Genomic DNA, 25,150 nt, shown 5'->3' on the forward strand with positions numbered 1-25,150 from the left:
GCACTCAGCTCACACACTGAGGTCCGGGGTTCAATCCCCGGTACTGGTGGAGACATTAGGGCGTGTTTCCTTAAGACACCTGCTGTCCCTGTTGACCTAGCAGTAAATAGGTACCTGGGCGTTAGCCGACCGACGTGGGTCACATCCTGGCGACATTAACCAAATTTGCCCGTAATGCTCTGCATAACAAGAGGCTTTCTATATAGTATGTCACTGATGTCAGCTATGGTCTGTATAAGTTTTATCATGTACTGGTAGAAATAAAGATTATTATTATTATTATTATTATTATTATTATTATTATAAACACAGTTTGATGAACTACCGCACCATGAACCACTGCGCCATCAATCACCGCACCATGAGCCACCGTATCATAAACCACTGCACCATGAACCGCTGCACCATTAACCATCGCACAATGAACCACCGCACCATTAACCACTGCACCATGAACCACCGCACCATGAACCACCGTATCATAAACCACTGCACCATGAACCGCTGCACCATTAACCATCGCACAATGAACCACCGCACCATTAACCACTGCACCATGAACCACCGCACCATGAACCACCGCACCATGAACCATCGCACCATGAACCACTGCACCATGAACCACCGCACCATGAACCACCGCACCATTAACCACTGCACCATGAACCACCACACCATGAACCACTGCACCATTAACCATCGCACCATGAACCATCGCACCATGAACCACCACCATTAACCACTGCACCATGAACCACCACACCATGAACCACTGCACCATTAACCATCGCACCATGAACCATCGCACCATTAACCACTGCACCATGAACCACCACACCATGAACTACTGCACCATTAACCATCGCACCATGAACCATCGCACCATTAACCACTGCACCATGAACCACCACACCATGAACCACTGCACCATTAACCATCGCACCATGAACCATCGCACCATTAACCACTGCACCATGAACCACTGCACCATGAACCACTGCACCATGAACCATCGCACCATTAACCACTGCACCATGAACCACCACACCATGAACCACTGCACCATTAACCATCGCACTATGAACCACCGCACCATGAACCACTGCACCATGAACCACCGCACCATGAACCACCGCACCATGAACCACCGCACCATGAACCACCGCACCATGAACCACCGCACCATGAACTACCGCACCAGATCTAGAGAGTGTACAGAGAACCTTCACTGCACGTATAAGTTCTGTCAAGCACCTTAACTACTGGGAACGCTTGGAAGCACTTGACTTGTACTCGTTGGAACGCAGGAGGGAGAGATATATCATAATCTACACTTGGAAAATCTTGGAAGGAATGGTCCCAAATCTGCACACAGAAATCACTCCCTACGAAAGTAAAAGACTGGGCAGGCGATGCAAAATGCCCCCAATAAAAAGTAGGGGCGCCATTGGTACACTAAGAGAAAACACCATAAGTGTCCGGGGCCCAAGACTGTTCAACAGCCTCCCATCAAGCATTAGGGGAATTGCCAATAAACCCCTGGCTGCCTTCAAGAGAGAGCTGGACAGATACCTAAAGTCAGTGCCGGATCAGCCGGGCTGTGACTCGTACGTTGGACTGCGTGCGGCCAGCAGTAACAGCCTGGTTGATCAGGCCCTGATCCACCGGGAGACCTGGTCATGGACCGGGCCGCGGGGGCGTTGATCCCCGGAATAACCTTCAGGTAACCATGTACCACTGCACCATGAACCACTGCACCTTGAACTACCGCACCATGAACCACCGCACCATGAACCACCGCACCATGAACCACCGCACCATGAACCACCGCACCATGAACCACCGCACCATGAACCACCGCATCATGAACCACTGCACTATGAACCGTTGCACCATGAACCACCGCACCATGAACCACTGCACCATGAACCGTTGCACCGTGAATCACCGCATCACGAACCACCGCACCATGAAAAATGTTCGTAAACTCACCATGAACCACTGCACTATGAACCGTTGCACCATGAACCACCGCACCATGAAATTTTTTCGTAAACCCACAACACGAGTCACCTAGTCTTCCTCCCATAACTGTTCTTTTAGCTTCTCTGGCATGATATATTTTATCAGCAAAGTTGGTATGTCTGGTGTCCAGGAGGGTTGAGATGTCTGGTGTCCAGGAAGGTTGGTATGTCTGGTGTTCAGGAAGGTTGGTATGTGTGGTGTCCAGTAAGGTTGGCATGTCTGGTGTCCAGGAGGGTTGGGATGTCTGGTGTCCAGGAGGGTTGGTATGTCTGGTGTCCAGGAGGGTTGGGATGTCTGGTGTCCAGGAAGGTTGGTATGTCTGGTGTTCAGGAAGGTTGGTATGTGTGGTGTCCAGTAAGGTTGGCATGTCTGGTGTCCAGGAGGGTTGGTATGTCTGGTGTCCAGTAAGGTTGGCATGTCTGGTGTCCAGTAAGGTTGGTACGTCTAGTGTTCATTTAAAGACAGTTATAGAACTATTTATGTATATTCTTGAGTGACCTCACAGTGTACACACTGCGTACACTGCTTCACTGTAGGTAGTTTACACAGTCTCGTGTCTCATGCTCTTGTAAGCAATAATTTCAATGTATAGATTTGGAACAAGTCCCTCTCGTATTTTCGTGGTGTTAAATATTATATATATAATATAGTACACTCTTCAAGATGTAAAATTTGAGGGTTTTTAAGAATTCTAAATATTTTTAAAAGCCCGACTGAATTGATGCAGGTAGTGAAATCTCAATAGGTTGTCCAGATGTTCAGTTTTTTCCTGCCTTGTTACAATGTGTATAATGTCAACAAATGTATGGGAGACTTATTCAACGTTAGATAAGTTTATTATTGAAACTTTTGGCAAAATATAATAGTTATTAATTTTGCATACGTGTCTTTTATATATTTCCCTGCCTTAAACGAGACTTTAAGTATACAGCAATAGTCCATTCTAGAAATACCAGTGAGTTAGGTACCGGTCTTGGCTTGATATCTCTTGTTTTGAAGGATCTTGTTATCCAGTCTATCATTATCGTTGCAGATGTGATTATTACGCTGTGTTCCTCGGAGGTTACATCTTCCAAGATCATTATTCCTTAAATCTCTTGCATTCTTCTTGGGTAGTTTCATTTTGTACTGTATATATGTAGGTAGAATTACCGACAATATGTAAAGTAAAAGGACACAAGTGCAACTAATGTGGCATTTTAATGTCACATTAGTTGCACTTGTGTCCTTTTACTTTTCATTTTGTACTGTAACATTTTAGCAATTTTTTCTTAATTTTTTTAATGTTTCGCGTATTTAAAAAAAATCATATATAATAAATACATAAAATCAAGGAAATTTAGCATTCTGACAGTAAAATACTAGATTTTTTTTAAAATATGTGAAATATTTAACAATACAAAGGTCTAACTAGCAGCTGCGAGAGGCAGGAACGAGTAATCCTGTGTTGTGTAAATGTTATGACTTATTGTGACTTAGCAAGCCTAATTGTACGCTTTAAAAATTTAAGAATTTGTGATATGGGTGTTATGCCTTTGTTGATTACGTATCTGGTGTCTAAAGAAAAATATTAAGCCTGAGATTTTTATAAAATACATATATTGATGTTTCGAAGAATAAGTCACAGCCCCGTGTCTGGAACAATTCCCACTGTATCAGTAAGTTAGATGTGTCTGGAACAATTCCCACTGTATTAATAAGTTAGATGTGTCTGGAACAATTCCCACTGTATTAATAAGTTAGATGTGTCTGGAACAATTCCCACTGTATCAGTAAGTTAGATGTGTCTGGAACAATTCCCACTGTATCAGTAAGTTAGATGTGTCTGGAACAATTCCCACTGTATCAGTAAGTTAGATGTGTCTGGAACAATTCCCACTGTATCAGTAAGTTAGATGTGTCTGGAACAATTCCCACTGTATCAGTAAGTTAGATGTGTCTGGAACAATTCCCACTGTATCAGTAAGTTAGATGTGTCTGGAACAATTCCCACTGTATCAGTAAGTTAGATGTGTCTGGAACAATTCCCACTGTATCAGTAAGTTAGATGTGTCTGGAACAATTCCCACTGTATCAGTAAGTTAGATGTGTCTGGAACAATTCCCACTGTATCAGTAAGTTAGATGTGTCTGGAACAATTCCCACTGTATCAGTAAGTTAGATGTGTCTGGAACAATTCCCACTGTATCAGTAAGTTAGATGTGTCTGGAACAATTCCCACTGTATCAGTAAGTTAGATGTGTCTGGAACAATTCCCACTGTATCAGTAAGTTAGATGTGTCTGGAACAATTCCCACTGTATCAATAAGTTAGATGTGTCTGGAACAATTCCCACTGTATCAATGTTAGATGTGTCTGGAACAATTCCCACTGTATCAGTAAGTTAGATGTGTCTGGAACAATTCCCACTGTATCAGTAAGTTAGATGTGTCTGGAACAATTCCCACTGTATTAATAAGTTAGATGTGTCTGGAACAATTCCCACTGTATTAATAAGTTAGATGTGTCTGGAACAATTCCCACTGTATTAATAAGTTAGATGTGTCTGGAACAATTCCCACTGTATCAGTAAGTTAGATGTGTCTGGAACAATTCCCACTGTATCAATAAGTTAGATGTGTCTGGAACAATTCCCACTGTATCAATAAGTTAGATGTGTCTGGAACAATTCCCACTGTATCAATAAGTTAGATGTGTCTGGAACAATTCCCACTGTATCAATAAGTTAGATGTGTCTGGAACAATTCCCACTGTATCAATAAGTTAGATGTGTCTGGAACAATTCCCACTGTATTAATAAGTTAGATGTGTCTGGAACAATTCCCACTGTATTAATAAGTTAGATGTGTCTGGAACAATTCCCACTGTATCAGTAAGTTAGATGTGTCTGGAACAATTCCCACTGTATCAATAAGTTAGATGTGTCTGGAACAATTCCCACTGTATCAATAAGTTAGATGTGTCTGGAACAATTCCCACTGTATCAATAAGTTAGATGTGTCTGGAACAATTCCCACTGTATCAATAAGTTAGATGTGTCTGGAACAATTCCCACTGTATCAATAAGTTAGATGTGTCTGGAACAATTCCCACTGTATCAATAAGTTAGATGTGTCTGGAACAATTCCCACTGTATCAATAAGTTAGATGTGTCTGGAACAATTCCCACTGTATCAATAAGTTAGATGTGTCTGGAACAATTCCCACTGTATCAATAAGTTAGATGTGTCTGGAACAATTCCCACTGTATCAATAAGTTAGATGTGTCTGGAACAATTCCCACTGTATCAATAAGTTAGATGTGTCTGGAACAATTCCCACTGTATCAATAAGTTAGATGTGTCTGGAACAATTCCCACTGTATCAATAAGTTAGATGTGTCTGGAACAATTCCCACTGTATCAATAAGTTAGATGTGTCTGGAACAATTCCCACTGTATCAATAAGTTAGATGTGTCTGGAACAATTCCCACTGTATCAATAAGTTAGATGTGTCTGGAACAATTCCCACTGTATCAATAAGTTAGATGTGTCTGGAACAATTCCCACTGTATCAATAAGTTAGATGTGTCTGGAACAATTCCCACTGTATCAATAAGTTAGATGTGTCTGGAACAATTCCCACTGTATCAATAAGTTAGATGTGTCTGGAACAATTCCCACTGTATCAATAAGTTAGATGTGTCTGGAACAATTCCCACTGTATCAATAAGTTAGATGTGTCTGGAACAATTCCCTCTGTATCAATAAGTTAGATGTGTCTGGAACAATTCCCACTGTATCAATAAGTTAGATGTGTCTGGAACAATTCCCACTGTATCAATAAGTTAGATGTGTCTGGAACAATTCCCACTGTATCAATAAGTTAGATGTGTCTGGAACAATTCCCACTGTTAAGTTAGATGTGTCTGGAACAATTCCCACTGTATCAATAAGTTAGATGTGTCTGGAACAATTCCCACTGTATCAATAAGTTAGATGTGTCTGGAACAATTCCCTCTGTATCAATAAGTTAGATGTGTCTGGAACAATTCCCACTGTATCAATAAGTTAGATGTGTCTGGAACAATTCCCACTGTATCAATAAGTTAGATGTGTCTGGAACAATTCCCACTGTATCAATAAGTTAGATGTGTCTGGAACAATTCCCACTGTATCAATAAGTTAGATGTGTCTGGAACAATTCCCACTGTATCAATAAGTTAGATGTGTCTGGAACAATTCCCTCTGTATCAATAAGTTAGATGTGTCTGGAACAATTCCCACTGTATCAATAAGTTAGATGTGTCTGGAACAATTCCCACTGTATCAATAAGTTAGATGTGTCTGGAACAATTCCCACTGTATCAATAAGTTAGATGTGTCTGGAACAATTCCCACTGTATCAATAAGTTAGATGTGTCTGGAACAATTCCCACTGTATCAATAAGTTAGATGTGTCTGGAACAATTCCCACTGTATCAATAAGTTAGATGTGTCTGGAACAATTCCCACTGTATCAATAAGTTAGATGTGTCTGGAACAATTCCCACTGTATCAATAAGTTAGATGTGTCTGGAACAATTCCCACTGTATCAATAAGTTAGATGTGTCTGGAACAATTCCCACTGTATCAATAAGTTAGATGTGTCTGGAACAATTCCCACTGTATCAATAAGTTAGATGTGTCTGGAACAATTCCCACTGTATCAATAAGTTAGATGTGTCTGGAACAATTCCCACTGTATCAATAAGTTAGATGTGTCTGGAACAATTCCCACTGTATCAATAAGTTAGATGTGTCTGGAACAATTCCCACTGTATCAATAAGTTAGATGTGTCTGGAACAATTCCCACTGTATCAATAAGTTAGATGTATCAATAAGTTAGATGTGTCTGGAACAATTCCCACTGTATCAATAAGTTAGATGTGTCTGGAACAATTCCCACTGTATCAATAAGTTAGATGTGTCTGGAACAATTCCCACTGTATCAATAAGTTAGATGTGTCTGGAACAATTCCCACTGTATCAATAAGTTAGATGTGTCTGGAACAATTCCCACTGTATCAATAAGTTAGATGTGTCTGGAACAATTCCCAATTCCCACTGTATCAATAAGTTAGATGTGTCTGGAACAATTCCCACTGTATCAATAAGTTAGATGTGTCTGGAACAATTCCCACTGTATCAATAAGTTAGATGTGTCTGGAACAAACTGTATCCTGGAACAACTGTATCAATAAGTTAGATGTGTCTGGAACAATTCCCACTGTATCAATAAGTTAGATGTGTCTGGAACAATTCCCACTGTATCAATAAGTTAGATGTGTCTGGAACAATTCCCACTGTATCAATAAGTTAGATGTGTCTGGAACAATTCCCACTGTATCAATAAGTTAGATGTGTCTGGAACAATTCCCACTGTATCAATAAGTTAGATGTGTCTGGAACAATTCCCTCTGTATCAATAAGTTAGATGTGTCTGGAACAATTCCCACTGTATCAATAAGTTAGATGTGTCTGGAACAATTCCCACTGTATCAATAAGTTAGATGTGTCTGGAACAATTCCCACTGTATCAATAAGTTAGATGTGTCTGGAACAATTCCCACTGTATCAATAAGTTAGATGTGTCTGGAACAATTCCCACTGTATCAATAAGTTAGATGTGTCTGGAACAATTCCCACTGTATCAATAAGTTAGATGTGTCTGGAACAATTCCCACTGTATCAATAAGTTAGATGTGTCTGGAACAATTCCCACTGTATCAATAAGTTAGATGTGTCTGGAACAATTCCCACTGTATCAATAAGTTAGATGTGTCTGGAACAATTCCCACTGTATCAGTAAGTTAGATGTGTCTGGAACAATTCCCACTGTATCAATAAGTTAGATGTGTCTGGAACAATTCCCACTGTATCAATAAGTTAGATGTGTCTGGAACAATTCCCACTGTATCAATAAGTTAGATGTGTCTGGAACAATTCCCACTGTATCAATAAGTTAGATGTGTCTGGAACAATTCCCACTGTATCAATAAGTTAGATGTGTCTGGAACAATTCCCACTGTATCAATAAGTTAGATGTGTCTGGAACAATTCCCACTGTATCAATAAATTAGATGTGTCTGGAGCAATTCCCACTGTATCAATAAGTTAGATGTGTCTGGAACAATTCCCACTGTATCAATAAGTTAGATGTGTCTGGAACAATTCCCACTGTATCAATAAGTTAGATGTGTCTGGAACAATTCCCACTGTATCAATAAATTAGATGTGTCTGGAGCAATTCCCACTGTATCAATAAGTTAGATGTGTCTGGAACAATTCCCACTGTATCAATAAGTTAGATGTGTCTGGAACAATTCCCACTGTATCAATAAGTTAGATGTGTCTGGAACAATTCCCACTGTATCAATGAGTTAGATGTGTCTGGAACAATTCCCACTGTATCAATAAGTTAGATGTGTCTGGAACAATTCCCACTGTATCAATAAGTTAGATGTGTCTGGAACAATTCCCACTGTATCAATAAGTTAGATGTGTCTGGAACAATTCCCACTGTATCAATAAGTTAGATGTAATTGTTTAAATGAAGGTTTGATTCCTCCTGGACTTGACGGTTCAAGATGGACATTGTTTGAAGGTTAATCTCTAATTTGTGGATTCGTTGTGAATTGTATTTTGTTTACTATCTAAAAGAATATTGATTAGTGCTTAGTGGTCTCAATAGATTAATTAATGTACTGTATGTGGCGCCTCCGGAAAAAATAGATGTCAGTTGCTCAGTATTTGTTTATTTACATAGTTACGTCAAGAGACGTTTCTGATGTCACTTCTGTGCCCAGGAAAATTTTGTAGAACGTAAATATTTTTTTCCTTCATTTCAGGTCCGGAGGAGGAGAAAGTGCTGGGGTCACTTCCGCTGCCTTCGTTTAAGATCAGCCCGGTGGACTCTGAGGACCGGGTGTACCGCAAGCATGCCTTCAAGGCTGAGCACCAGAACATGCGGACCTATTACTTCGCTGCTGAGACCAAGGACCAGATGGCTCACTGGATGAACGCCCTCTCTCTTGCCTCCATTCTCCAGAAAGATACCAGGTACCACTCTTTTTTTTTTTACACAGGGTTTGACAAGGTTAAGGATCCCTAGCTTTATTGACAAGCTATTTACAGGTTAAGGATTCCTAACTTTATTGGCAAGCTAAGAGCTGTTACCTACATCAGCTCATTTGAAAGCATTTTTATTGTTATGAGACATACATGTAGGGAACAGGATGAAGTTGGAGCCATCGTGGGCCAGCATTTTCATTTGATCAACTGATTTTATCTCGTTGACATCATTATGCTGTACGAATGTGTTTCATACACGAGTCATCCTGGGTATATATGATCTCAGATGGAGTGATGTTCTGGAGAAGGGTACAGCCAGAGTGAAGTTGCTGCTTTCTGCCCGTCTTGTGGCATAAAAGCTTGTTTCACGCTATCCTCGAAGTGGATCCAAGTGTGGTACTTTGACAATATTGGCCTTGCACATAACAGTAAGGCCACCCACATCCCTCCTGTGTTGAAGGCTCTGCTGAAATGCCATATCTATCCAGGGTGGGTCCAGGCGAGAGATGAGACGTCTTGCTCTGTTCTCTACTCTGTCAAGGAGTCGCAAATGAGAGGGGGGGGGGGGGCAGGCAAACCAAGAAAGTGGAGCATACTCAAGGTGTGAGCGCACTTGTGCCTCGTACAGAATCTTGCAACCCCTACTGTCAAGCAGATGCGAGATACGACGAAGTGCTGTAAGCTTCCTGGCTGCCTTGTTTGCAAGATTTACAACATGGTTCTTCATGGTTAGTTTGGAGTCAAATTTCACCCCAAGGATATTAACTTCTTCTCCAGGTCCCAACACCCTCCCATTCATCCTTACTACTGCACCAGCATTACCATCATGGTGCCTAGAGACGATCATCATTTGCGTTTTCACAGGTGCAAATGTTACTTGCCATCTATTTCTCCAAGCTGATATAGCTCTTAGCTACATCAGCTTAGAGCAGCTGGCATTTCTTCTCTTGGATAAGTGAATGTCAGTGTACAGTCGTCTGCCTATGCATGTGATTCTGGGATGAGATGAAGAAGGTCCTTGAACTAGACATTCCATAACAATGGTCCCAGCACGCTTCCTTGTGGAACACTTGCCCCAATAGGATGTCTTGCTGATTCCATTCCATTGGGAACTACACTTAGAGATCTACCATGAAGGTAATCACTGAGGAGACGTAGTGTAGAGCCTGCAATTCCCAGTGCTTGAAGTTTTGCTAAGAGGCCCTGGTGCCACACCCGGTGGAAAGCGCCAGCAATGTCTCTCTCTCTCTCTCTCTCTCTCTTTCTCCTCTGCAACATTTTAGTATATCTATCTGCATCACCATCAGTACCAAGGTGCCAGGTACCATTCCTTTCTCTTGAACATCATAATGTAGCTGTCAATGTCACTTTCAGTACCACGGTACCAGATACCTCTCTCCTCCCTACCATTGATCCGCCCTGGACCATCATATAGTTGTAAACACCTCTGCCCATTATTATGGGCAGAGGTGTTCTCTGAAGTGTCCTCTCCAAGTTCTGAGTTAGTCTGGAACGATTCTCAGTATTTTAAGTTGTATAAAAATGCTGTAGAGTGAAGGGAAATTTGGGTAAAGTCGGCACTACTGTTTTTGATGATAATGTGGCGAGGCTGTAAAGGTAAGTGTGATGGTGAGGGAGGAGGGAAGGGGAGCATTGACCTAGACTAGGGTAGGATGCAAGGTCACTTCTTGGGGAGGCGTAGAGGACTGGGCAAGGAGGACGGGGGGACTGGAGGAGGAGGGGGGGGCTGAGAATAGAGGGAGGGGGGACATGGGGAGAATGGAGGAGAACCTTGGGTAGGAGGGAGGTAACTTGACTCGACCTGGAACCTTACCAAGAACTGGATTCCGTGGGAGAGTATCACTACACCAGCAGCTACTGTTTACTCCCCCCGGCGATGGTGCTCTCTCAGAAGTGAACTGGGCACTCACGGGTTGAGTTTTAAACTTGAGTTTCTACAGTGATACACTGTCTGGGAAGCTTTGGTTAGGTATTTGAACTGCAGATCCGACCAGCTTTTAATTTTTCTGCGCTGGTGTACTGAAGCTAAAGCAAGGCTCTTGTAATGGGTATTAATAAAGGGGACTTTAATAAGGTCTTGAGGATGTCTCTCCAAGAGAGAACCCGCAGTAATGGATTTAAATTGGACAAGTTTAGATTTCGAAAGGACATAGGAAAGTATTGGTTTGGAAATAGGATAGTTGATGAGTGGAACAGTCTACCTAGTTGGGTTATTGAGGCTAGGACTTTGGGTAGTTTCAAATTTATGTTGGATAAATATATGAGTGAGAGGGGTTTGATTTGAGTGCGACTTGCAAATGAGTGGATAGAGTTATCAGAGCTTATTTCTTGGGTAGCATTGAAAATTGGGTTGGGTAAATGTTTTGTTAGTGGGATGGATTGTAAAGGACCTGCCTAGTATGGGTCAACAGGCCTGCTGCAGTAATCCTCCTTTCTTATGTTCTTATAAGAACATAAGAATGTAGGAACACTGCAGAAAGCCTACTGGCCCATACGAGGCAGGTCCTTATTATGTTCTTAAATGATTCAGAGAACCGACAAGTTGACAAATTAGACTCATGTACAACACTTGGGTTTCTTTATTGTGGAAACGTTTCGCCACACAGTGGCTTCATCAGTCCAGTACAAAGAAGGTGAAGATCAGAAGGAATTTGAGGTAATCTTTTCAAGATTGATGAACATAAGAACATAAGAAAGGAGGAACATTGCAGCAGGCCTGTTGGCCCATACTAGGCAGGTCCTTTACAATTACATCGACTCCAGGCTGAGGGACTGATTACCTCCAACTCCTTCTGATCTTCATTTTCCTTTGTATTGGACAGATGAAGCCACTTTGTGGCAAAACATTTCCACAATAAACATATGCAAACAGTACACATGTCTAATTTATCAAGGTTCCTGCAGTTTGGCAGGTTCAAGTACCTTCTTGAGTAACTTTATATAGACTATTTCCAGATTTGGTTTCTGTGCTGTAACTTGAGATCGACTTCAACCTTTCACACTACTAAGTTTGGGTAGCTTTAAAAAATTGTTTAGAAAAGCTCACGAGTGTAAATAATTGGATGTAAAACCCTCACATGGGCCAGTAAACCTATCGCATTTTTATCTTTTCTTGTGTTGCTTGTGTCGGCTGTGTTGACACAGCGGTTTTATTGATTTAGTAACTAATTGTCTTTATGTTATATAGTTTCTTCGATCATTTTGAAGTTTGGAGTTTATAATCTTTTTGTGAGGAAATGGTATGGTGATACCGACAAGATGTGGAAAAAGACACTTATGTACAGTTCAGGACATTTATTAAAGGAAACGTTTCGCCACGAGTGGCTTCTTCAGTCCTAATACAGAGAAAACTAAGAAAACACACATATATATAGTGGCGGGAGTCAGGTGAGGTGATGCGTGGGTAGAGGTGGTAGTAGTAGTAGTAGTAGTAGTAGTAGTAGTAGTAGTAGTAGTAGTAGTAGTAGTAGTAGTAGTAGTAGTAGTAGTAGTAATGGAACTAGCCTCACCTCCTTAGTTCCATTACTACTACTACTACTACTACTACTACTACTACTACTACTACTACTACTACTACTACTACTACTACTACTACTACTACTACTACCACCACCTCTACCCACGCATCACCTCACCTGACTCCCGCCACTATATATATGTGTGTTTTCTTAGTTTTCTCTGTATTAGGACTGAAGAAGCCACTCGTGGCGAAACGTTTCCTTTAATAAATGTCCTGAACTGTACATAAGTGTCTTTTTCCACAATCTTTTTGTGGTCTGTGTATTTATTAGGCATCCCCCCCCCCCCCACAAAAGGTACCTTCCAGTGGATGACCTTTTTTTTTTATTTCCTTATTGCAAAGTTTTAGTTTATAACTTAACGCCTCATCCGATCAGCTTAAAATTTTTATCGCTGGTGTGTTATAAATAAGGAAAGGTTCATGTTGGTAGGTAAGACACATAGGCAACAGTTAGCCTATGTGTCTTACCTACCAACCTGTCGGTATTGTATACCATTTTGATGTTCAAAGGTTCATGTTACTCTTGGCATGTACAGACGCCCTCTGGGGCCAGTGGTGTTGTTTTCTTGAAAAATGACTATTAGTGACATTAGTGCGCCTTGGTGGAAGATTTAATTTTGAATGAGATTTGTAGCCTCTAATTTGCCAAATTTTATTAATCCAATTTTTGTAGTGTCATACTTGGTCTTCTGAACCACTGAGAAATTTGAGTCAGGCTGAAAATTTAGTCACGGAGGGTTTTGAAACCCCTTTTTTCCTAAAGGTCTTTAAAATGTGGAGGTTTTCGAGACCTTTTATCCTAAAGGGTTTTAAAATCTGAAGGTTTTGAGAATATTTTTCCAAGCAGTATAGAAAATGTTAGGATTGTTTTTGAGACCTTTTCTAAAAATGGTCTGTTACGTTGGCATGTCTTATTACTTTGATAGTAAGGTTCTCACTACATGTTCTAGTGTGGGGTAGCTTTTTACTTAATGGCCTTATCTGTTTAGGGGTAATACATCATGGCTGATCATCTTGAGTGTCTCTGATATCCTCTCACCAGTCCTCTTCACAGATTATGTAAACTACTACTATAAAAATATAACTGTATTCTAAATAGATATGTACAGAATATACAATTACAGCCTCACATTTTCAAAACAAAAATCTACACACTCCATAGCTGTTCTCCCACATGGTGCATCTCAGCAACTTTGTCCTTCTCTCTTCTTGACTAACTCTGGGCTAACCAGTGTTTTGACACACTTTAGTCACCCTGGGTATGGTGGCCACAACTTAAGTTATAAAAACTCACCCCTGGAGCACACATAATGCCCCAAAAAGATAGAAAAAAGGTCCCAGAGGTCCTGCCACCTCCATGTCAACAAAAGAAGAGAGAGGGGGAGGGAGGGAGGAGCCTAGCTAAACTCCTCCCACCAAAAAAGACTGTTGCCAAGCACAATTCTCTTGTTACCACAATTCTACTATACCTTATTTTACTGTTACAAAAGAAATACAACTTCATAAACTACTTGTTTAAATTGTATGTGTGTGTGTCTATAGTATAACCTATTATATTGAGAAAAAAGGCTTGACCCAGCTGCCTCTCAGTCACAAGGGTGATCTGCCCTTATGACATTTAGAACTGAGTCCCCATCAATTCAATATAATTCGGTGAGAAGTGATCAAGGTCCCAAGACCGAAACGTTTTCTAATAAATATGTTATAGTGTTTGCTTACGTGTCTTTCTAAACCAACTTGTCGGTATTTATTACCAAGGTTTATACCATAATTAGGTATTCCAGAGTAACTGTTACTTATAAATATATATTGGGTCCTATAGCCCCATAACATGGTCTCTTAAAATATCGCAGAGGATTTCGAAACCTTTTGTTTTTCCTAGCAGTATCTGAAATGCCATGGAGGTTTTCGAAGCCGTTTGGAAAAATGGTCTCGAAATATTGCGGAGGTTGCAACTTGGCTTGCCTTCTATGCGAGCATTGAAGTCTCCAAGGAGATTAATTTCTGTTGTCTGGGTGGTGAGCTGTGACTGACTCAGGTGTAGGTGACTGACTCAGGTGCAGGTGACTGACTCAGGTGTAGGTGACTGACTCAGGTGTAGGTGACTGACTCAGGTGTAGGTGACTGACTCAGGTGTAGGTGACTGACTCAGGTGTAGGTGACTGACTCAGGTGTAGGTGACTGACTCAGGTGCAGGTGACTGACTCAGGTGTAGGTGACTGACTCAGGTGTAGGTGACTGACTCAGGTGTAGGTGACTGACTCAGGTGCAGGTGACTGACTCGGCTGTAGGTGACTGACTCAGGTGTAGGTGACTGACTCAGGTGTAGGTGACTGACTCAGGTGTAGGTGACTGACTCGGCTGTAGGTGACTGACTCGGCTGTAGGTAACTGACTCAGGTGTAGGTGACTGACTCAGGTGTAGGTGACTGGCTCAGGTGCAGGTGGCTGACTCAGGTGTAGGTGGCTGACTCAGGTGTAGGTGACTTATTGCTGTTCACGTTACTGTTATTCCTAAATTTAAAGAACTTAACCTACTCATTTAAGAACTTAAGAAAGAAGGCCTCTTGGTGGATCAGGGCCTGATCAACCAGGCTGTTACTGCTGGCCGTACGCAAACCGACGTACGAGCCACAGCCTGGCTGGTCAGGTACTGACTTTAGGAAAGTTCCTGGAGAGTGAAACGTTGCCACAATAAAATGTCTCATTAGTTTCACTTGTGTCTTTTCGCCTAACATGTTAACACATGTATCAACACAGCCATCTGTCAACATTGTAAGTTAGGCTGTCTGCCATCTGTCAACATTGTAAGTTACGCTGTCTACCATCTGTCAACATTGTAAGTTAGGCTGTCTGCCATCTGTCAACATTGTAAGTTAGGCTGTCTGCCATCTGTCAACATTGTAAGTTACGCTGTCTGCCATCTGTCAACATTGTAAGTTACGCTGTCTACCATCTGTCAACATTGTAAGTTAGGCTGTCTGCCATCTGTCAACATTGTAAGTTACGCTGTCTGCCATCTGTCAACATTGTAAATTAGGCTGTCTGCCATCTGTCAACATTGTAAGTTAGGCTGTCTGCCATCTGTCAACATTGTAAGTTAGGCTGTCTGCCATCTGTCAACATTCTAAGTTAGGCTGTCTGCCATCTGTCAACATTGTAAGTTAGGCTGTCTGCCATCTGTCAACATTGTAAGTTAGGCTGTCTGCCATCTGTCAACATTGTAAGTTAGGCTGTCTGCCATCTGTCAACATTGTAAGTTACGCTGTCTGCCATCTGTCAACATTGTAAGTTACGCTGTCTGCCATCTGTCAACATTGTAAGTTACGCTGTCTGCCATCTGTCAACATTGTAAGTTACGCTGTCTGCCATCTGTCAACATTGTAAGTTATGCTGTCTGCCATCTGTCAACATTGTAAGTCACGCTGTCTGCCATCTGTCAACATTGTAAGTTACGCTGTCTACCATCTGTCAACATTGTAAGTTAGGCTGTCTGCCATCTGTCAACATTGTAAGTTACGCTGTCTGCCATCTGTCAACATTGTAAGTTAGGCTGTCTGCCATCTGTCAACATTGTAAGTTAGGCTGTCTGCCATCTGTCAACATTGTAAGTCACGCTGTCTGCCATCTGTCAACATTGTAAGTTACGCTGTCTGCCATCTGTCAACATTGTAAGTCACGCTGTCTGCCATCTGTCAACATTGTAAGTCACGCTGTCTGCCATCTGTCAACATTGTAAGTTACGCTGTCTGCCATCTGTCAACATTGTAAGTTAGGCTGTCTGCCATCTGTCAACATTGTAAGTTACGCTGTCTGCCATCTGTCAACATTGTAAGTTAGGCTGTCTGCCATCTGTCAACATTGTAAGTTAGGCTGTCTGCCATCTGTCAACATTGTAAGTTAGGCTGTCTGCCATCTGTCAACATTGTAAGTTAGGCTGTCTGCCATCTGTCAACATTGTAAGTTAGGCTGTCTGCCATCTGTCAACATTGTAAGTTAGGCTGTCTGCCTTCTGTCAACATTGTAAGTTAGGCTGTCTGCCATCTGTCAACATTGTAAGTTACGCTGTCTGCCATCTGTCAACATTGTAAGTTAGGCTGTCTGCCATCTGTCAACATTGTAAGTTAGGCTGTCTGCCATCTGTCAACATTGTAAGTTAGGCTGTCTGCCATCTGTCAACATTGTAAGTTAGGCTGTCTGCCATCTGTCAACATTGTAAGTTACGCTGTCTGCCATGTCAACATTGTAAGTTAGGCTGTCTGCCATCTGTCAACATTGTAAGTTACGCTGTCTGCCATCTGTCAACATTGTAAGTTAGGCTGTCTGCCATCTGTCAACATTCTAAGTTAGGCTGTCTGCCATCTGTCAACATTGTAAGTTAGGCTGTCTGCCATCTGTCAACATTGTAAGTTACGCTGTCTGCCATGTCAACATTGTAAGTTAGGCTGTCTGCCATCTGTCAACATTGTAAGTTACGCTGTCTGCCATCTGTCAACATTGTAAGTTAGGCTGTCTGCCATCTGTCAACATTGTAAGTTACGCTGTCTGCCATCTGTCAACATTGTAAGTTAGGCTGTCTGCCATCTGTCAACATTGTAAGTTATGCTGTCTGCCATCTGTCAACATTGTAAGTCACGCTGTCTGCCATCTGTCAACATTGTAAGTTACGCTGTCTACCATCTGTCAACATTGTAAGTTAGGCTGTCTGCCATCTGTCAACATTGTAAGTTACGCTGTCTGCCATCTGTCAACATTGTAAGTTAGGCTGTCTGCCATCTGTCAACATTGTAAGTTAGGCTGTCTGCCATCTGTCAACATTGTAAGTCACGCTGTCTGCCATCTGTCAACATTGTAAGTTACGCTGTCTGCCATCTGTCAACATTGTAAGTCACGCTGTCTGCCATCTGTCAACATTGTAAGTCACGCTGTCTGCCATCTGTCAACATTGTAAGTTACGCTGTCTGCCATCTGTCAACATTGTAAGTTAGGCTGTCTGCCATCTGTCAACATTGTAAGTTACGCTGTCTGCCATCTGTCAACATTGTAAGTTAGGCTGTCTGCCATCTGTCAACATTGTAAGTTAGGCTGTCTGCCATCTGTCAACATTGTAAGTTAGGCTGTCTGCCATCTGTCAACATTGTAAGTTAGGCTGTCTGCCATCTGTCAACATTGTAAGTTAGGCTGTCTGCCATCTGTCAACATTGTAAGTTAGGCTGTCTGCCTTCTGTCAACATTGTAAGTTAGGCTGTCTGCCATCTGTCAACATTGTAAGTTACGCTGTCTGCCATCTGTCAACATTGTAAGTTAGGCTGTCTGCCATCTGTCAACATTGTAAGTTAGGCTGTCTGCCATCTGTCAACATTGTAAGTTAGGCTGTCTGCCATCTGTCAACATTGTAAGTTAGGCTGTCTGCCATCTGTCAACATTGTAAGTTACGCTGTCTGCCATGTCAACATTGTAAGTTAGGCTGTCTGCCATCTGTCAACATTGTAAGTTACGCTGTCTGCCATCTGTCAACATTGTAAGTTAGGCTGTCTGCCATCTGTCAACATTGTAAGTTACGCTGTCTGCCATCTGTCAACATTGTAAGTTAGGCTGTCTGCCATCTGTCAACATTGTAAGTTACGCTGTCTGCCATCTGTCAACATTGTAAGTTAGGCTGTCTGCCATCTGTCAACATTGTAAGTTAGGCTGTCTGCCATCTGTCAACATTGTAAGTTAGGCTGTCTGCCATCTGTCAACATTGTAAGTTAGGCTGTCTGCCATCTGTCAACATTGTAAGTTAGGCTGTCTGCCATCTGTCAACATTGTAAGTTAGGCTGTCTGCCTTCTGTCAACATTGTAAGTTAGGCTGTCTGCCATCTGTCAACATTGTAAGTTACGCTGTCTGCCATCTGTCAACATTGTAAGTTAGGCTGTCTGCCATCTGTCAACATTGTAAGTTAGGCTGTCTGCCATCTGTCAACATTGTAAGTTAGGCTGTCTGCCATCTGTCAACATTGTAAGTTAGGCTGTCTGCCATCTGTCAACATTGTAAGTTACGCTGTCTGCCATGTCAACATTGTAAGTTAGGCTGTCTGCCATCTGTCAACATTGTAAGTTACGCTGTCTGCCATCTGTCAACATTGTAAGTTAGGCTGTCTGCCATCTGTCAACATTCTAAGTTAGGCTGTCTGCCATCTGTCAACATTGTAAGTTAGGCTGTCTGCCATCTGTCAACATTGTAAGTTACGCTGTCTGCCATGTCAACATTGTAAGTTAGGCTGTCTGCCATCTGTCAACATTGTAAGTTACGCTGTCTGCCATCTGTCAACATTGTAAGTTAGGCTGTCTGCCATCTGTCAACATTGTAAGTTACGCTGTCTGCCATCTGTCAACATTGTAAGTTAGGCTGTCTGCCATCTGTCAACATTGTAAGTTATGCTGTCTGCCATCTGTCAACATTGTAAGTCACGCTGTCTGCCATCTGTCAACATTGTAAGTTACGCTGTCTACCATCTGTCAACATTGTAAGTTAGGCTGTCTGCCATCTGTCAACATTGTAAGTTACGCTGTCTGCCATCTGTCAACATTGTAAGTTAGGCTGTCTGCCATCTGTCAACATTGTAAGTTAGGCTGTCTGCCATCTGTCAACATTGTAAGTCACGCTGTCTGCCATCTGTCAACATTGTAAGTTACGCTGTCTGCCATCTGTCAACATTGTAAGTCACGCTGTCTGCCATCTGTCAACATTGTAAGTCACGCTGTCTGCCATCTGTCAACATTGTAAGTTACGCTGTCTGCCATCTGTCAACATTGTAAGTTAGGCTGTCTGCCATCTGTCAACATTGTAAGTTACGCTGTCTGCCATCTGTCAACATTGTAAGTTAGGCTGTCTGCCATCTGTCAACATTGTAAGTTAGGCTGTCTGCCATCTGTCAACATTGTAAGTTAGGCTGTCTGCCATCTGTCAACATTGTAAGTTAGGCTGTCTGCCATCTGTCAACATTGTAAGTTAGGCTGTCTGCCATCTGTCAACATTGTAAGTTAGGCTGTCTGCCTTCTGTCAACATTGTAAGTTAGGCTGTCTGCCATCTGTCAACATTGTAAGTTACGCTGTCTGCCATCTGTCAACATTGTAAGTTAGGCTGTCTGCCATCTGTCAACATTGTAAGTTAGGCTGTCTGCCATCTGTCAACATTGTAAGTTAGGCTGTCTGCCATCTGTCAACATTGTAAGTTAGGCTGTCTGCCATCTGTCAACATTGTAAGTTACGCTGTCTGCCATGTCAACATTGTAAGTTAGGCTGTCTGCCATCTGTCAACATTGTAAGTTACGCTGTCTGCCATCTGTCAACATTGTAAGTTAGGCTGTCTGCCATCTGTCAACATTGTAAGTTACGCTGTCTGCCATCTGTCAACATTGTAAGTTAGGCTGTCTGCCATCTGTCAACATTGTAAGTTACGCTGTCTGCCATGTCAACATTGTAAGTTAGGCTGTCTGCCATCTGTCAACATTGTAAGTTACGCTGTCTGCCATCTGTCAACATTGTAAGTTAGGCTGTCTGCCATCTGTCAACATTGTAAGTTACGCTGTCTGCCATCTGTCAACATTGTAAGTTAGGCTGTCTGCCATCTGTCAACATTGTAAGTTAGGCTGTCTGCCATCTGTCAACATTGTAAGTCACGCTGTCTGCCATCTGTCAACATTGTAAGTTACGCTGTCTGCCATCTGTCAACATTGTAAGTCACGCTGTCTGCCATCTGTCAACATTGTAAGTCACGCTGTCTGCCATCTGTCAACATTGTAAGTTACGCTGTCTGCCATCTGTCAACATTGTAAGTTAGGCTGTCTGCCATCTGTCAACATTGTAAGTTACGCTGTCTGCCATCTGTCAACATTGTAAGTTAGGCTGTCTGCCATCTGTCAACATTGTAAGTTAGGCTGTCTGCCATCTGTCAACATTGTAAGTTAGGCTGTCTGCCATCTGTCAACATTGTAAGTTAGGCTGTCTGCCATCTGTCAACATTGTAAGTTAGGCTGTCTGCCATCTGTCAACATTGTAAGTTAGGCTGTCTGCCTTCTGTCAACATTGTAAGTTAGGCTGTCTGCCATCTGTCAACATTGTAAGTTACGCTGTCTGCCATCTGTCAACATTGTAAGTTAGGCTGTCTGCCATCTGTCAACATTGTAAGTTAGGCTGTCTGCCATCTGTCAACATTGTAAGTTAGGCTGTCTGCCATCTGTCAACATTGTAAGTTAGGCTGTCTGCCATCTGTCAACATTGTAAGTTACGCTGTCTGCCATGTCAACATTCTAAGTTAGGCTGTCTGCCATCTGTCAACATTGTAAGTTACGCTGTCTGCCATCTGTCAACATTGTAAGTTAGGCTGTCTGCCATCTGTCAACATTGTAAGTTACGCTGTCTGCCATCTGTCAACATTGTAAGTTAGGCTGTCTGCCATCTGTCAACATTGTAAGTTACGCTGTCTGCCATGTCAACATTGTAAGTTAGGCTGTCTGCCATCTGTCAACATTGTAAGTTACGCTGTCTGCCATCTGTCAACATTGTAAGTTAGGCTGTCTGCCATCTGTCAACATTGTAAGTTACGCTGTCTGCCATCTGTCAACATTGTAAGTTAGGCTGTCTGCCATCTGTCAACATTGTAAGTTACGCTATCTGCCATCTGTCAACATTGTAAGTTAGGCTGTCTGCCATCTGTCAACATTGTAAGTTACGCTGTCTGCCATCTGTCAACATTGTAAGTTAGGCTGTCTGCCATCTGTCAACATTGTAAGTTACGCTGTCTGCCATGTCAACATTGTAAGTTAGGCTGTCTGCCATCTGTCAACATTGTAACTTACGCTGTCTGCCATCTGTCAACATTGTAAGTTAGGCTGTCTGCCATCTGTCAACATTGTAAGTTAGGCTGTCTGCCATCTGTCAACATTGTAAGTTACGCTGTCTGCCATCTGTCAACATTGTAAGTTAGGCTGTCTGCCATCTGTCAACATTGTAAGTTAGGCTGTCTGCCATCAGTCAACATTGTAAGTTAGGCTGTCTGCCATCTGTCAACATTGTAAGTTACGCTGTCTGCCATCTGTCAACATTGTAAGTTACGCTGTCTGCCATCTGTCAACATTGTAAGTTAGGCTGTCTGCCATCTGTCAACATTGTAAGTTACGCTGTCTGCCATCTGTCAACATTGTAAGTTACGCTGTCTGCCATCAGAATCGTTCATCTCTGAATAATCATCTGTAAACATAATATACTGTCAACGGTGTCATAAACATAATATACACTGACAACGGTGTCATAAACATAATATACCCTGTCAACGGTGTCATAAACATAATATACACTGACAACGGTGTCATAAATATAATATACACTGACAACGGTGTCATAAACATAATATACACTGACAACGGTGTCATAAACATAATATACCCTGTCAACGGTGTCATAAACATAATATACACTGACAACGGTGTCATAAACATAATATACACTGACAACGGTGTCATAAACATAATATACACTGACAACGGTGTCATAAACATAATATACTGTCAACGGTGTCATAAACATAATATACCCTGTCAACGGTGTCATAAACATAATATACCCTGTCAACGGTGTCATAAACATAATATACCCTGTCAACGGTGTCATAAACATAATATACCCTGTCAACGGTGTCATAAACATAATATACACTGTCAGTGGTGTCATAAACATAATATACTGTCAACGGTGTCATAAACATAATATACCCTGTCAACGGTGTCATAAACATAATATACCCTGTCAACGGTGTCATAAACATAATATACACTGACAACGGTGTCATAAACATAATATACACTGTCAACGGTGTCATAAACATAATATACACTGACAACGGTGTCATAAACATAATATACACTGACAACGGTGTCATAAACATAATATACACTGTCACCGGTGTCATAAACATAATATACTGTCAACGGTGTCATAAACATAATATACACTGACAACGGTGTCATAAACATAATATACACTGACAACGGTGTCATAAACATAATATACACTGACAACGGTGTCATAAACATAATATACTGTCAACGGTGTCATAAACATAATATACACTGTCAACGGTGTCATAAACATAATATACACTGTCAACGGTGTCATAAACATAATATACACTGACAACGGTGTCATAAACATAATATACCCTGTCAACGGTGTCATAAACATAATATACACTGTCAGTGGTGTCATAAACATAATATACTGTCAACGGTGTCATAAACATAATATACCCTGTCAACGGTGTCATAAACATAATATACACTGACAACGGTGTCATAAACATAATATACACTGTCAACGGTGTCATAAACATAATATACACTGACAACGGTGTCATAAACATAATATACTGTCAACGGTGTCATAAACATAATATACCCTGTCAGCGGTGTCATAAACATAATATACCCTGTCAACGGTGTCATAAACATAATATACACTGACAACGGTGTCATAAACATAATATACACTGTCAACGGTGTCATAAACATAATATACACTGACAACGGTGTCATAAACATAATATACACTGACAACGGTGTCATAAACATAATATACACTGACAACGGTGTCATAAACATAATATACACTGACAACGGTGTCATAAACATAATATACACTGACAACGGTGTCATAAACATAATATACACTGACAACGGTGTCATAAACATAATATACTGTGTCATTACCATAATATACACTGACAACAGTGTCATAAACATAATATACTGTCAACAGTGTCATAAACATAATATACTGTCAACAGTGTCATAAACATAATATACACTGTCAGCAGTGTCATAAACATAATATACACTGTCAACAGTGTCATAAACATAATATACTGTCAACGGTGTCATAAACATAATATACTGTCAATGGTGTCATAAACATAATATACTGTCAACGGTGTCATAAACATAATATACTGTCAGCGGTGTCATAAACATAATATACTGTCAGCGGTGTCATAAACATAATATACTGTCAGCGGTGTCATAAACATAATATACTGTCAGCGGTGTCATAAACATAATATACTGTCAGCGGTGTCATAAACATAATATACTGTCAGCGGTGTCATAAACATAATATACACTGTCAACGGTGCCATGAACATAATATACACTGTCAACGGTGCCATGAACATAATATACACTGTCAACGGTGCCATGAACATAATATACACTGTCAACGGTGCCATGAACATAATATACCCTGTCAACGGTGCCATGAACATAATATACTGTCAGCGGTGTCATAAACATAATATACACTGTCAGTGGTGTCATAAACATAATATACTGTCAACGGTGTCATAAACATAATATACACTGTCAACGGTGTCATAAACATAATATACTGTCAACGGTGTCATAAACATAATATACTGTCAACGGTGTCATAAACATAATATACTGTCAACGGTGTCATAAACATAATATACTGTCAACGGTGTCATAAACATAATATACTGTCAACGGTGTCATAAACATAATATACTGTCAACGGTGTCATAAACATAATATACTGTCAACGGTGTCATAAACATAATATACTGTCAACGGTGTCATAAACATAATATACTGTCAACGGTGTCATAAACATAATATACTGTCAACGGTGTCATAAACATAATATACTGTCAACGGTGTCATAAACATAATATACTGTCAACGGTGTCATAAACATAATATACTGTCAACGGTGTCATAAACATACACTGTTGAAGATTGAGACACTTGTGCAACATATGGGAATCTTTATTCAGGAAACGTTTCGCCACACAGTGGCTTCATCAGTCCAATACAAAGTAGAAAGGCGTAAGGAGAGGAGGAGTTTGAGGTAATCAGTCCCTCAGCCTGGAGTCGATGTGTTCACTCCATCAGTCTTGTAGAATGTACAGCATAGGGCCGTGGACGTGGCTTATATACTGTAGTGAGGTAAGGCGAAGCAGGAGGAGGTGGAGTCATAGTGGTACCATCCACTAGTCGAAGTAGGTCTTCGTCCAAAGGTTGAACAAGTGTTGAAGAATTCTTTATAACAACCTTTGGACGAAGACCTACTTCGACTAGTGGATGGTACCACTATGACCCCACCTCCTCCTGCTTTGCCTCACCTCACTACAGTATATAAGCCACGTCTACGGCCTGTAATTGCTGCCTCCGCCCTCCTATGCTGCTGAAGATGTTAAACGAGAAGATACTTCCCACTTGGGGAGTCGCCGCAAGACAGAAGTCACCCTCCAACCGGAGGGCCCCAAGAAACAATACAGAAGAAAGAAGAAGATGAACGACACCCCCCGCCCGGGAGGCCACCGCCGGGTCGCCATCTGGAGAAGACCCGGGCCGGAAGTACCGGCAAACCTACAACAACAACCTATGCTGTACATTCTACAAGACTGATGGACTGAACACATCGACTCAAGGCT

At 41.4% G+C, this 25,150-nt stretch overlaps 1 protein-coding gene across 21 annotated transcripts in view; it reads left to right on the top strand.

Moving 5' to 3' along the window:
• LOC128697010 (uncharacterized) overlaps window positions 1–25,150 on the top strand; it is a 1,143,041-nt gene that overhangs the window by 584,711 nt on the left and 533,180 nt on the right. For all 21 annotated transcript variants that reach the window (XM_053788515.2, XM_070090364.1, XM_070090365.1 and 18 more), the window contains one exon: window positions 8,897–9,107. In XM_053788515.2, coding sequence (XP_053644490.2) covers window positions 8,897–9,107 — 211 coding nt within the window. The remainder of the gene's footprint in view (window positions 1–8,896; window positions 9,108–25,150) is intronic.

Source organism: Cherax quadricarinatus, chromosome 31 (assembly GCF_038502225.1).
Source record: "Cherax quadricarinatus isolate ZL_2023a chromosome 31, ASM3850222v1, whole genome shotgun sequence".
Lineage (NCBI taxonomy): Eukaryota > Metazoa > Arthropoda > Malacostraca > Decapoda > Parastacidae > Cherax > Cherax quadricarinatus.